The sequence below is a fragment of the Formica exsecta genome, unplaced genomic scaffold, assembly GCF_003651465.1.
Source record: "Formica exsecta isolate Colony F162 unplaced genomic scaffold, ASM365146v1 scaffold90, whole genome shotgun sequence".
Lineage (NCBI taxonomy): Eukaryota > Metazoa > Arthropoda > Insecta > Hymenoptera > Formicidae > Formica > Formica exsecta.
Window position 1 is genome coordinate 791,388 of NW_021853667.1, and position 15,398 is coordinate 806,785.

Below are 15,398 nucleotides of genomic sequence, written 5' to 3' on the forward strand. Positions count from 1 at the left end.
GCTTGCGTGCTCACGATATAATTAAGCTCCGATATAAATTATGTGATTTAATTAAAAATCTCAGATAATTATGAAAATATTGAAAATTTATAAAATTGATAGACGGATCTTTATGCTACTCATTATTTTTGAGAAGCGTAATTGCACCGGAACGTAATTTATTTGCGACGATACATCGCGAATATTTAAAAAGTCTCGAATATTTAAACTCTGATCAGTCTACAAGAATCGATTAACATACAAAGCGCCAATAATGTGCAATTATTAGTCATACTGTATGAAATGCTATCTCTCTCTTTTTATCAGAATATATCTAAATCGGTTTTCTCTGTCGCTTTCCTTTTACCAAAAATATAATAAATCCCCATATGTTTCTTTTATAATAAACAAAATATTTTTGAATTTTATACAACCCACAAATATTATATCTCGGAACATATTCTCCACGTTATAGGGGGGTCTTAATTTATGAAATATTGAGAGACTTGCGAATTTCACGTATCTAATGCATTTATCTTGGGCTACTCGTCCCCTTCGATTGTCTCGAAGCGAACCGTGTGAAATCGCCTTAAGGTCTACCCTTTCCTTTTCCTTTCCTTAACCTCGACGTAGCCGCGTCGGGGCCCAGTGCTGTACGATGTGCAACCAACGGACCCGCGAGCTACAGGATGAGGCGGGGGGGAGTGGAAAGAGGAGGGTGAAAAGGGCTCTCCGTGAAGAGCTCTTATATGGCTACCGAGTCGGGTGAAGAAAATTAATGAATGGCGGCGATCTCCTCACAGCGTTAATAAGTATGCACCTGAGAACGGAAATCGCGCGGTACAGGGGGCAAAGGGGGATGAGCCATTCCCAAGTTTTTGCAGGAGTCTACGATTCGCTTTTAAAAGACAATGATGTTGTTGGAGAGTCTCGATTTTCGGTTTCTCATGTCAGGTGAATCACGTAAACGTCTCGACGTCGTCCTTAATGAACGCTTTAACCCTTTGAGATCCACTGGACGAGCGCAAAGCATAAAGCCGAAAGCAATATCTTGATATATATACATATGAATATTTGAAAATATTCATATGTGTGATAATTATATTATGAGTAAGTTTTAATTAAATAATATAAAATTATGACACTTCTCTGATGAATGCTTTATCAAACCAAATAATAATAAATATAGCGATAAAAAATAACGATTCTACTCTAGAAGAAAATTGTTTTCCTTGCGTATAGCACACAAGAAATTTGGCGAAAAAATCCTGTTATACGAAATTCATTTTACGAAAATAAAATCCGGCCGTGGATTTGTCAAAAAAAGCTGCGAGACTCGCGTTTAATCGCGCTTAATCGCCCGTCATTCTGCCTAATTGACACTATGGGGGAATTAAAGATCTGGCCCTGACATCTATTACTCTGCTGCCTTCTGCTATGCACAGCGCGCGTCCGTACACGGGACTGCAGCTCTCCGAATGCATATAATATCCGATACGTGTATGGATATATGTATATGTATGTGTGTGTGTGTGTGCGCGCGAGTGTACTCGTATGCGTTTGTGTGTGTCGGTTGCGCGAGTATGTATGTACCCTCGAGCGAAGCCAGCCTCGACGTTCGTCTTCCCACGAACCCTTTACTATACGTACGAGTCTCGTTACTCGTTCCGGGATCAGAAAACACTCCCATTAAAGCCGTTTTACACGGTTACGCGAATAACTTGGCGAACGCTGGAGAGACCGCGATCGCGTGTGAACCACCTGTCCGGATCTAAAGGGCAATATAAGTGACGCAATTGCGGACTCGCGATGACAGAATCGCGGAATTTTTATTCCTAAGCGAGATACATTTAAACTTTTCCCAACTGCAATTAAATACGAAAGATTTCCTAATTAAAGTTGCATTAATAATTAATTTGTAACGATCCATGTATTACACTAGATATATCATCGCGAATTATTTTCCTAATTATTAATTATCAGCTACTTTTTCGAGATTCCTGTAAAAAAAGGAAAACTATTTTAAATCGATCATTTGAAATGGCGTAAGCGTGTGATTCAAAATGTTCGTAGTCCTTGTGCGATTATCCGCGCTCTGCGTACTTGGCAACTACTACGACTTTGTCGAAGGAAGATCGGCTTGAGGCGCACAATGTCCTCTATGCTAATGCATAGTTGTACATTCCACGTTGAAGGCGAAGCTAATGCCGCGGTAAGACACGTACGTCGATATTTCGACGTTGAGTCACGAGCCAAGAGTGCAAATATTTTACCGACTATATATACGCCGACTATACTCTACATTAAGGGGAAAAGGAAGACAGAGGGGGAGAGAGAGAGAGAGAGAGAGAGACAAAGAGAGTGGTTTTGCTTGTGCGAGAGTCGGAACGGGAGTCCGCGGGACTGACTTCCCAGGAGCACCGACGTAATTATAGCGTTTAGAGCTACCGAACGGTAACTGAAACCTCCCTGAGCGATGCGAGAGAGAAAGGACGAGCTCCTGAAACTGACATCTCCTGCCTAATGAAGAGGAAAAGCGGCGTTGGAATCCTCCTTTCTAAATGGGAGAATTTCTCCGCGAGACGCGTCGATTAAAACAGATATTAAAGTTCCCATGAAATTGCGATAATAATCGGTCCTTCGATAATACATCACCTTCCCAATTATATTTTATTGTTAATTATATATAATAAATTAACGTATCAGAGAAATTTAAATATCGTTCATTAAAAAATTTCTCATTAATTTAAATTTGTTTAAATCGAGAGATACAACAAGAATACGAGATAAATTTATACAGACGCAAATAATTGTTGCTAATAAAATAGATCTCGCGTTGCAGATGGTTTATCTGTATACCTGCATTGTCCCCCGAAGGATCGTACAAATGACGTAGATACGATTTAATCCGCGAGACCTCCTCCATTCTTCCTTATTGACGAGATAAGCCAGCCGCTTGGCTAACATCGATAATCTCGAGAGATGATAGTTCGATGCCCTTTCGCTCGCGAGAGACGGTCCTTGCCTCGGCGTGGGCGAGGATGTCGTCGAACCTCCGAAGCTCCATCGACGGGGAAGCTACCACCGCGTCCACCCTTGTCCTCGTCTTCTAGAGTCCACGTGTCATGCGGGCCGAACGAATTCGTCATCCCGGGGATGAGACGGTAAGAGACGGAGAGAAGGAGAGAAATTCTCGGGGGAGAGATCGGGGACTCGTCGTCGCATGGGCCGGTCGTCGGGCCCCGCTGGAATATATCCGATATCTTTGGAATGGGGCATAGGTCCCAACGACGCGGCGGCGGCGGACATTGCCTGAACCTGTCTCCACGCATCGAAGTCTGCCTGCTCACCTGCATTCCATCATGAGGAGACTGGAGGGGCGCCTTTCGGAGGCCCGCAGGATCGTCGAGATCGCGCGCGGCGCCCTCCTCTCGGTCCCCCTTAATTAAGGTGCCTCGTTTAGAGTAACGCTATCGAAACTCGAATTCGGCAGCCTCCCTAAAATTGGAGAGATGTTCAATTAAGAATTATTTTAATTACCACGGTTAAGAGAGCTATGCTATTCAAAAATAATAAATTATTTTATTAAATGTTACATTACTATTATGTAAGCAATTTTTCACGTATATTGTAAAATTTTAAATACGATTTCACACATAATGACGTTTATTAGGCGAATAAAAACTTTCTCTCGACTGAATAGGGATTCCAGGAATGAGTAAGTGTGATTCATTAATCCGGATCGTCATTCTGGAAGAGCTGATTTGCATACGTGGTAGCGAGAGTGTTGGATACGTTCCTAGCGGACCGGCTCGGGTATGGGATCGCGGTGCCGAATCACCGAGAGATCAGTGACGTAGCCGTACGGAGGGCGGGAAATTCTCAGGTTCGGAAGAGTCTGGACCGTAAAAAAAAAAAAGAAAAGATGGAATAACCGCGAGCGCGCCACACGAAACCGCGTTCTCCTCTCTCGAACCTACCACTTAATTTAATCTTGCTCTAACATCGAGTTCTCGTGAAAGCCAGTCCGACGTTCTCTTTCTCTCTTTCGCTCTCTGAAAACGAATTTCAATGTCAATTGATCTTTTTGCGGCTTTCAGCCTTTGAGAATGAAAATTCACAGACGTTTAGAAAGGTAGCATTTTTTTTTTTTTTTTAATTGCGAATTGATTTATAGATTTATACCATAGGAGAGAAAAATCGTAAGAGAATTTTATACCGTATGTTCATCTATAATCAAACTAGATTTTAAATAATCAATCTAACTGATATTATATCGATCTGACTGTTATTAATCTTAATTAAAATAAAAAAAAATCTTAATATTATTTATACTCTCTGATTTAAAATATCATTTACTTCATATTGAAGCTTTCTGAAACGCTATTTTAAAATGTTATTCTAAATGATTTTCGAGACATCGATTTTGCATTATTTTTTTTTTTTGTTTTACGCCATACAAGTCTTACAAAAAAAGATTCAATAATTTTACTCTTTTTATAAAACTTTTTTACGAGTGATAAATTAAATAATACGTCAATGATACTGCTATTCAAGTTACACATCAATAAAATCTGTTAAACAATCAGAGAACAAGTAACGAAATCGAGCGAAATTAATTATCGACTGCCAACGGAATTAGCATGGAATAATCTTCTCATTAGCCTTATGTTTCCAGAATTAATAGTTACGTTACTGCGGCCGGTTAAACGCTCTCCAAGAAGTTTAAAGGATTGTCAAGTCAGATTTATGAAAGAACTCTTTCACCGTTATGTGCTTGCATTCTCCCGCATCATATTCGATTTTGACGAATAATAATAATCGAATCGGCTTTGCGCAAACATCGGACGAATAATTCTTATATCTTTCATTGTGAAGATCATTTAAATTTATGGAAATGCATAATATTTCGGAATAAATATTACACGAATATGCATCACGATTTATTGGTATAACATTAACTTTTATATAACTGCATTTTTCAAATTAATCCTTTTTATCTTATTATCTCGAACATCATATATTAAAAAAACGTACGTTGTAATTATAATTCCGTACTAATTTTTTTGGTATTTGCACGAGTCCTTGTTTTTTTTTTCCGATAGATGTAAAGTTTGCGACTTCCTATAGATTTTATATACATACATATATAATATGAACGACTCGAGTATCTACCTTTCCAATGCGGGAGCCCACCGTCGAGAGAGACGGGCCTGTTGTAGGGCCCCCAATGCGTTCGAGAACACGTAGGGCCCTATGGCATGCGACCCGGCTCGGCTCCGCGCGCGGAGGTCATGAGAAGTTAAGTAGCCGCTTCTACGAGGCACCACTTCGAAAGCAAATCTCCGAAAGTGTGATGCAACGTACACCTCAATCATTGTAATAATCCTGTTCCTCATCCCGTTTTCCCGACATCCAATACTCATTTTCCGTCACAGCGGCTTTATTCGTCGACGTCCTCGTCTCCCTTTTTCCCTCCTTCTTTCTTCTTTTCCGAGAAAGCAATTAAAAATGGATTAATAGAATTTTTAAGCTGATAAAAAAATTTTTCTTGTTTCATTTATATTAATAAAAAAATTGTATCATTAATATTTTTTAAGCAACTGTAGTTCCTTATTATATGTGTAAGTCCGGTTATGAAAATATACCCTTGTATATCCAAGTGTGTATTTTCCTTTAATATGGGAATAATATCGCGTGGATTTTTCTATCGATAGCTGTTATATAAGGCACTTTGTCATAAGGCTGAGGTTGGATAATTTTATTTTTAAGCAACGTTGAATAAATAGATCGTCGGTTAATGGCACAAAGTATAAAAATGTCCCTCTATCGTAATTTATTTTTATATGCTTGCAAATAAGACTCGCGTCGTTATATTTACGAAAATCATGAATTGTTATTATATTTTGCAATTAATGTAATTTAAGTAAAATTATTCTTCGGGAAAAAGATTTTAAACTTGTCAAAATATTTTGCAACGAGATTAAAATCTATATGCGCTTTAATAATTATGATAGAAATAATTATAAAATTAAATGCACGTATTTTTTTGATTATTACATATTAATTAGCAAAGAAATATTTTTCGTTAGTTTTTAATGACGTAAAGCAACATTCTTCGCCTTCTGTCATAGCTCCTTTTTCTTCTCACGTTTCAGAAAGCTCGGCTTAGACCTGGTGCCACGTCAAGGTGCTCATATGGTGGAACCGGATACTATGTCCGTCGTGGAGTTATACCATGTGGTAATTACGAGTGACAAATACGTTCTTTTCGAGCCGATCGCAATCGCCTTTATCTCTCAAACATTGAATAGTGAATCACAATGGAAAAATAGAGGGACCAAATGCGCGGAATGCGCGACAGTGATGAGGCGTGAAATTATACGCGAATTCATCAAAATGCTGACCACGTAGATAGCATCGCTATGGCGCGATGTTACTTCGGTTACAGTTACTTCGGCAAATCCGGTTTAAATACGAATATAATAACAAAGAAATATTTTATAATTTGTGTTGTAATTTGTCGAATAACGATCTGTAATTTTTCGAGATGAATTATACGTAATCTGATTAATTATCGAAACGATCGAGTAAAAATGACCATTTTTTTTTTCTATTAATATCAATTAAAATAATTAAGCAGACAGTTGAAGAAGTCGAAATTAAACACGAATTGGTAATTAACCCTTCAGATTCTCACCGATACTTTAATATTACACACCTTTTTTGGAAGTTTTCGGTTTATCTTCTCGAGTCAGGATCTGAATTTTGTAAGAGTCAAAGTCAAGCTTAGAATCGAAGAGCTAAGTTAATCCGCTCATTAAATAATCATTTGAATACCGCTAATCTCGAGAGGGTCTTGCAGCACGTGCAGAGCGCCGAGAACTCGCAGGGCGCGTCCGCTCGAGGAACTCTGCGTCGCAAGGAGCACAAGAAGGTCCTTACCCATCACTTGTACTTCTGCATGAGGGACTTCGGTCACTCGGTCGGCGAGGATACCGAGATCTACTTCTCCCTGTTCGACGCCAAGCGGCAGCAGTACCTGAGCGAGCGCTTCCTGGTGCGAATCAGCAAAGAGGGCTTCTCCAATTACGTGGAGAAGATGCACAGCAACTGCACCATCTTCACGGATCTGGGTAACTCCGATCTGAGCCGCGATCTTTACATGATCGCACATGTGATGCGTTGCGGCCGGATGTTGTACTCCGATTCCGGCAAGAATAAGACCGGAACCGCGATCTACCGGCGACCTCACGGGGTGGCAGTGCTCTCCCTGGCAGAGGCTGCGCAGGATCATGCGGAGGAACTCGAGATGACCTTCAAAGTAAGCAGATGAAGATTAGAGTTTGACATTTGCATGGAATATTAGTTTATATGTTTTATTATAAATTTTATTGTATCTCAATTTTTTAAATTTTAAATTTAAATTTTTTTGGAAATTTTGTATAATAATATATATGTCTCCTAAATAAATTGATTAAAACACCTTTGTAAACGTTTTCATAATTTAGAAAAATTATTGTGGAGAATTAAATATGGAAATGAGACAAATTTAACACTTTAAAATTTCTGTTTCTCTCTGCAGGTGTATCAAGGGGAAGAAAAAGAGTTTCACCAGTTGCACGAGCAAATCATACGCAATACCAAGTGTTCTCCTTTACCCGGACAGCCCAATTACGGAATAGTCGTATCTCTTCGTATCCTGCACGGAGAACTGTCTCAAGTTCGGGACGAGAACCCGTTACTATTCAAAAATATCTGCCTCACGAAGAAGCTCGGATTCTCGGACGTCATTATGCCGGGCGATGTGCGTAACGATTTATATCTCAAGCTGGAACGAGGAGAATTCGAACGCGGCGGAAAGTCTACCGGCAAGAATATCGAGGTAATATCATTTCCGTGGAATTATTTTTTCCGCAAAACGCGTATTTCTGTTGAAAAATAGAAATTTGTATATAAATATTTTCACACAAATTATAATTATTAATTTAGTTTAAGGAAATATACGATGTTATATTACAAGTTTAATAAATTGATATACGATAAAGAAATCACGAATTTTACAAAAAAAAAAAAAAATCGTTATCTTACCACGATAAAACCCTATCTGTTGTCAACAAAACTAGGTAACAATCCTGGTGCTGGATGCGGACGGTCAACCCTTAGAAGAGTGTCTATTTGGGGCCGCAGGCACGGACGGTAGCTCCGAATATCAAAGTTTGGTCATATACCATCACAACAGCCCGTCGTGGGCGGAAACTGTAAGACTGGCGATACCCATCGACAAGTTCTACGGTAGCCACGTGCGTTTCGAGTTTCGGCATTGTTCCAGTGAGTCCCAATAGATATCGATCGATATCTCTGTTTTTTCGCCTTTTTTGCCGTCTTCTCCATATATCTTTCCATCTTTCCATCAATGGTCTTTTAATTTACCTTGCTTGTCGTGTTGCAGCGCGCGAGAAGAATGACAAGAAGCTCTTCGCCTTTGCATTCGTTCGGCTGATGGAGCCCGGAGGAGCTACTCTTCAGGATGGTCCGCACGAGTTGTACATTTACAAATGCGAAGAGCGCGCAAAATTAGATTCGCTGAGTTATCTGTCATTGCCGAGCAGCGCGCGAGAACCGAGTGCCTCAGGTAAATCCAAGTTCCTAAAATGTGAAATAAACCCATGTAAATAATATTCGAAATTTGAATAAATCGATAGTAGTAATTATGAATATTATTAATCGTCTATTACGTTATCAAATAAATAAAAACTGAATATTGTTTATATATATAAAATATTTCTGGAAAAAAGAAAGAAATATTTCTAAATACTTATATTTATTTTTCCCGTTATCTTTGCCAGCTCCACCAGCCTTCTCCAGATCACCTAAGGAAACTGTGTTTGTACACACTCTGCTCTGCAGCACTAAACTGACGCAAAACGTCGATCTACTTAGCCTGCTGCAATGGAAGGCGCATCCTGAACGAATATCTGAAGCTCTCGGTCGTGTGCTTCGACTAGACGGCGAGGAACTGGTCAAGTTCTTGCAAGACATCCTTGACGCGCTGTTCGCCATGTTCCATACCGAGGATGGCAACTCTACGGCACACTCCGGCCTCGTTTTCCAGGTACTCGTGTCCATCTTTAGTCTATTAGAGGATTCCAAGTTCGAGCATTTCAAGCCAGTGATGGACGCCTACATCTCGGATCATTTTGCCGCGGCTTTGGTGTACAAGGGTCTTCTTAGCAGCGTGCAACATTGTGCCGATTGGGTCACCGCGGTTCTGGAAAAAAGAAAGAAATATTTCTAAATACTTATATTTATTTTTCCCGTTATCTTTGCCAGCTCCACCAGCCTTCTCCAGATCACCTAAGGAAACTGTGTTTGTACACACTCTGCTCTGCAGCACTAAACTGACGCAAAACGTCGATCTACTTAGCCTGCTGCAATGGAAGGCGCATCCTGAACGAATATCTGAAGCTCTCGGTCGTGTGCTTCGACTAGACGGCGAGGAACTGGTCAAGTTCTTGCAAGACATCCTTGACGCGCTGTTCGCCATGTTCCATACCGAGGATGGCAACTCTACGGCACACTCCGGCCTCGTTTTCCAGGTACTCGTGTCCATCTTTAGTCTATTAGAGGATTCCAAGTTCGAGCATTTCAAGCCAGTGATGGACGCCTACATCTCGGATCATTTTGCCGCGGCTTTGGTGTACAAGGGTCTTCTTAGCAGCGTGCAACATTGTGCCGATTGGGTCACCGCGGCGGAGAAGCAGGAGCCGATTATGAAGTGCTTCCGCTCGCTCGAGTACATCTTCAAGTTCATTATCCAAAGTCGACTACTGTTCGCCCGTGCTACCGCCGGCCAATATGAGGATAGTTTTAAGCGCGATTTGTACTGCGTGTTCGCGGCCCTTAATAAGATGCTGGGCATTCCATATGAGATGGTACTCCTGTCGCAGATCGCACTGCTGCTGTCGATCGCGGCGGTGTTCGAGCAGTTGGTGGCGGTGCTGCCGATTCTCGAAGTGGCCAAGCTCACCTGTACGATGCTGGACTCGATACCGCGCGAGCCACCGCTTCAGCTCACGCAAGCCAAGCTGGTCGCCATCAAGAATCTCACGACATCCAGCTTGTTCCGCAAAGACGATGAGAGTCGAAACCTCTTGCTTGTTACTGTATGCCGGCATCTGCGCGTCCATCTGGCTCGCAGGGAGGAATTACGGTCCTGTACTGATATCTTGGGCGAGATACTCAGCTTCCTGCATAAGCGCGGCAGAGACACGAACAAGGTCAACAATTGTATCCATCACGATGTCGAGACACTCTGCCTATCGGTGCTCGACGTGCTTATACAGACGATACTGATCGTGATAAACGCCAGCGGACCGGTTCTCGGTTGTCTCGTGGGCTGTCTGATCGGATTGCTCCAGTTGCTTGACGAGTATCACTACGCGCGACTCTGGGAAGAGCTGATGCATGGATCCAGCGATCGAAAACCGCTCAAGGACTTTTTGCTCCGGGCGTTTCTAGTGCTGCGTGATCTTGTGCGCCAGGAGGTATTTCCGCCGGACTGGCTGGTCATCCGGATGCAAGCCAATAATGTTATTCTAAGGTCGCTGCAGGAGCTCGCACAGCCGCTCGCTTTCCGCTTCCTCCACGGCAGCTTCGACTCGCAACTCTGGTCCACGTACTTCAACTTGGCGGTAGCGTATCTTACCCAGCCATCGCTCCAGCTCGAACAGTTCTCCGAGGTCAAGCGGGAGAAGATTGTGGAGAAGTATGGCGATATGAGGGTACTCATGGGCTTCCAAATATTGTCCATGTGGTCGCATCTGGGCGAGCGTAAGCTCGAATTCATACCGGGCATGGTTGGGCCTTTCTTGGAAGTCACTTTGGTACCGGAGAGTGAACTCCGTAAGGCGACCTTGCATATTTTCTTCGACATGATGGAGTGCGAGCAGCGAACTCGTGGTAGCTTCAAATCGGTGGAGTCTGAACTGATCGACAAACTGGACATTCTGATCAGCGAGAATAAGGGCGACGATGAGTACAGACAGTTGTTTAACACTATGTAAGTTGACGCAATCGATTTAATCCGTAAATATTTTTTTTTACATCGATTTCTAAAATTTTAAGCGTCTTGAAGTTTAATAAACATATTTAAAATCTTCGGAAAAAAATATTATGCCACAATTATCGAATTTGCAATTTCATGCTGCTTCAGGGAACATCTTAGCGCCGTGTAAGTTTAACGTTTATAGACGAACGTGATTTATCGTAGATATTTTTTATTCTTGATGATGTAATGTTTTACTTTCGCATACAGATTATTGGACAGGGTGCAGTCCGAGGATCCGGCTTGGAAGGACAGCGGCACTGCCTTTATAACATCCATCACACGTTTATTGGAAAGACTTCTCGATTACAGAAGCGTTATTCAGGGTGACGAGAATCGTGACAAGCGCATGTCGTGCACCGTAAATTTGTTGGTACGTATTAAAGAAAGATCTCGAAATTCTAGATATAACGTTGCCAATAAAAAGTGTATTAATAATAATAACATACTGCGGCTATTAGTAACAATTAAAAAATGCGCGCAGCGATACCGCAACTATATCTACATATTATTTCTCTCGCGACTTATTGTTAGCGCGTTGATTAACCGAACCGTGCGACGCACGACGACGCACGTGTCATACACATTAACGAATATATATTCGGTCAATCCATGCACGCGCGACATTTAGCAGCTCGAGTTCGCGATGGAAATTTTATTATTCCTCTCGCTTGCTCAACCGTCGATCAGTTTGTAACCGCGTAGAAACGATTGAAACTCTCAGAGCATGACATGGGGCTACTCCTGCTCTTCCTGCAGAACTTCTACAAGAATGAGTTCAACCGAAAGGAGATGTACCTGCGCTACATCTACAAGCTGCACGATCTACATCTGGCCGCCGAGAATTATACGGAAGCCGGCTTTACGATGAAACTGTATGCCGATCAGCTGGGCTGGGGCTCCGCTGTCCTGCCGCCGGATCACGCTCATCCTCAGCAGCCGGAGTGGCAGCGGAAGGAGCTGCTCTATCACAAGATCATCCATTATCTCGATCGTGGCAAGTGTTGGGAGAAGGGTATCCCCCTGTGCAAGGAGCTGGCAATCCTCTACGAGACTAGGCTGTACGATTATGCCAAGCTCAGTCATGTACTGAAGCTACAGGCCAAGTTCCTAGATAACATCCTGACGCAGCTGCGTCCGGAACCGGAGTATTTCCGCGTCGGGTTTTATGGCCTCAGCTTCCCGCTCTTCGTTAGAGTAAGTTTGATGTGTTATCTGAATCAGCGATTTTTAGAGGCCGCTTAGTATATGGAGCAATTTAAGCGTAATGTTCAATCTCACATATATTTTATTAGAATAGTTCGATTTTAATTTTATTAACATATCATTTCATTCTTTGTGTGTGAAAGGAACTCGTCGAAATTATGATTCGTATCTTTTATTCTAGAACAAGTTATTTATCTATCGAGGTTTGGAGTATGAACGAATAGGAGCGTTCACGCAGCGGTTGCAAACCGAGTTTCCTTGCGCTCAGATACTGATGAAAAATTCCCCACCGGACGAGAGCATCTTGACATCTGAAGGTCAATGTAAGTGAGATGAGATTTATCTATAATTCTAAATTAAGAATCAATTCTTTCTCTCTCTCTCTCTCTCTCTCTCTCTCTCTCTCCATTAATTTAAAAATCGATAATCTCCTATCATATGACATCTGAAGGTCAATGTAAGTGAGATGAGATTTATCTATAATTCTAAATTAAGAATCAATTCTTTCTCTCTCTCTCTCTCTCTCTCTCTCTCTCTCCATTAATTTAAAAATCGATAATCTCCTATCATATATATAATATCCCATTTGTTAATCATCATTTTCTCGTAGATATCCAAATTTGTAACGTGAAACCAATTCCCGAGGAAGGCAGTCTAGCTTGTAGCGGTGCCGAAGTTCCAGAACGCGTGGTCGCCTTTTATTTGGTGAACGATGTACGTAAATTCACGTTCGATCGACCGCTGCACCGCGGCCCGGTGGACCGTGAGAACGAGTTTAAGTCGCTGTGGATCGAGAGGACGACGTTGACGACGGAGGCGAAGTTGCCGGGGATCCTCAGATGGTTCGAGGTGATCGAGAAGCGATCGGAGCTGATGGCGCCGGTGCAGTACGCCTGCGAGACCATGCAGAGTGTAGAGAGGGAATTGAGGAGGCTGGTGGCGCAATACACCGCCGAACCGCATAGAAATATTAATCCATTCAGTATGCGGCTGCAGGGTATCATCGACGCTAATGTAATGGGCGGCATCACCAAGTATCAGGAGGCCTTTCTCACGCCGGAGTTTGCGCGGCAGAATCCCGAGATGGTACCGCACGTTAACAGACTCAAGGGACTGATCTTGGATCAGATGAGCGTGCTCGAATCCGGTCTAGTATTGCATGGCCAGATCGCACCGGCCGGCGTTCAACCGCTGCACAAGAGATTAATCGAGAGGTTCACGCAACTTAAACAAGGCCTCGGTCCGCTGGCCAGGCAAAGAACCATTCATCAAGATAGCATCGTCAAGTAAATTACATGATGTATACTACAATATCCTAGATTTATCTTGGAAATCAATGGCAATCTCTTGGGAATTTTTTTAATGCGAAAATTGACAAGTCTATTTTGTTAGCGTTATAAAATTATTTTAATCGTATCTTTATTCTTCTAGTTCGCCACTACCACCTCTGCCGATTAACGACAAGCAGCGCCCGGCTACCTTGGAGACTGCCGGCTCCAGGACATCACACGCCGATAGCGACGGTCTTCCGGAGGACGAGGGCTTTTACACTAAAGTGGATGGCGTGCCGCCACCTATTCCCCAGCGAGAGGTTCGACCGCGTTCCGTCGGCTATGGAACAACACCGCCCAGGCCTACGCATCAGAGGTCTCTCAGTAAACCGTTGAGTCCAAAATTGCCACTGAGGCATTCTTTGCCTACTCCTACCGACGGCGCGGATCAAGGCGGTCTCAGAAGCTCTTGGAGCGAACCTGGTCCTGAGCCCGCCCCGCCGCTACCACCCAGAGGTTGCAGTAAGTTAATTTCTCCAATTCTTTCAAGACATCTGAAAAAGTCCTTCGCGTTGTTGCGTTGCTCGAGTTATATAAACATAGATAGCGGGACTTTTTTATATGTCGCAAATTACGTCAGAATAAATTCTCTAAAAATATATCGCGACTCGTGCGAAACGCAGTGCTTTCTGTTGCAGCGCCAGACAAAAGAGACTCGAATCCGAATGCCACAGTCCCACCGGCGCCACCGAAACGCGGATTAGCGTATAAACGCACAAACACCGAGTGGAGTACGGACGACGATTCCGAAATCACAGAATCGAGAAACGAATCGAACGATTTGCGCGATAGCGGTATCTCCACCGCCAGTCTACTGGACTTTCAGTCGCATCTGACGAATCTGAATAATCTCGGCTACGAAGATTTCGAGCCGCGCTCCCGATCCAATGACATCATGAACATCTCCCCGCCGTCTGTAATAAGTGCGCTCAATATCTCCACCGGCAGCTTCGCCAGCGGCACATTCCAGGGCTCGCATTCTCTTCCCGGTCAAGAGGTGATTTCTTTTTCTATAGCTTTATTCGATTGCATTCGAGTCAAAAATACTATCGACATTTATACTCATAAATCAAGATGATGACAATGATTGATATTGTCTTTTATAGGTAAGCCCTCCACCTATACCTCCCAAGGCCCACCAGGACACTCCGTCGGCCCCCTCGACTCTAGAGAGAGTGTCCAACAGAATACAGAGTCACGGTCACTCGGAGAACTACTCTGTGCCGAAGATGCAGACGCTCTCCGTGGCGTCCGACACGGAGAGCACTGTGTAGCGATGATATATATTGCTAGTCCCTAGCGATTATTTAGTCCCTAGTGATGTATATGTGCCATCATGCGCGAATCCTGTATCCGATTTGTCCCTCGAGTCGTCGGGCAGATTTTCTTAGACAGTAACTTAAGATAAGTAAATAAGAATATCATTGTGTTGTCGTCATCGTCGTGTTTTTAACGGGTAAAGCGTGGAGAGACTCTCTCGTCATTGAGATCTTTGATATCTGTACATCGGTAGCCCGTACGTAGCCAATAACGAACCGTAAATCAGATCGTCAGACAAATCAAATCATCTTCCAAACGAAACCCGTATCCAATCCGCATATATTCGTACCTTAAAGAGATAACTAGAGGAAAATAAAAGCGTGTAATAATCGCTCTTGAACACCGAGGACGTCCAGCAAAAAGTTTTTCGACGAAGGGAACTTTCGACTCATCTGGACGTGATCGGCGATCGAACCGCGACATGTACGTATTTATCAACTTTACTTTAAAGACCG

At 42.7% G+C, this 15,398-nt stretch overlaps 1 protein-coding gene across 1 annotated transcript in view; it reads left to right on the top strand.

Moving 5' to 3' along the window:
• The window catches only part of LOC115245027 (dedicator of cytokinesis protein 3), a 48,454-nt gene extending 33,062 nt beyond the window's left edge, over positions 1–15,392 (top strand). The window contains exons 5-18 of the mRNA XM_029823086.1: positions 6,138–6,222; positions 6,845–7,303; positions 7,565–7,864; positions 8,106–8,310; positions 8,432–8,614; positions 9,313–11,041; positions 11,195–11,212; positions 11,297–11,459; positions 11,846–12,283; positions 12,474–12,615; positions 12,903–13,578; positions 13,724–14,085; positions 14,262–14,620; positions 14,730–15,392. Coding sequence (XP_029678946.1) covers positions 6,138–6,222; positions 6,845–7,303; positions 7,565–7,864; positions 8,106–8,310; positions 8,432–8,614; positions 9,313–11,041; positions 11,195–11,212; positions 11,297–11,459; positions 11,846–12,283; positions 12,474–12,615; positions 12,903–13,578; positions 13,724–14,085; positions 14,262–14,620; positions 14,730–14,897 — 5,287 coding nt within the window. The 3' untranslated portion in view covers positions 14,898–15,392. The remainder of the gene's footprint in view (positions 1–6,137; positions 6,223–6,844; positions 7,304–7,564; positions 7,865–8,105; positions 8,311–8,431; positions 8,615–9,312; positions 11,042–11,194; positions 11,213–11,296; positions 11,460–11,845; positions 12,284–12,473; positions 12,616–12,902; positions 13,579–13,723; positions 14,086–14,261; positions 14,621–14,729) is intronic.
• Positions 15,393–15,398: the final 6 nt, after the last annotated feature.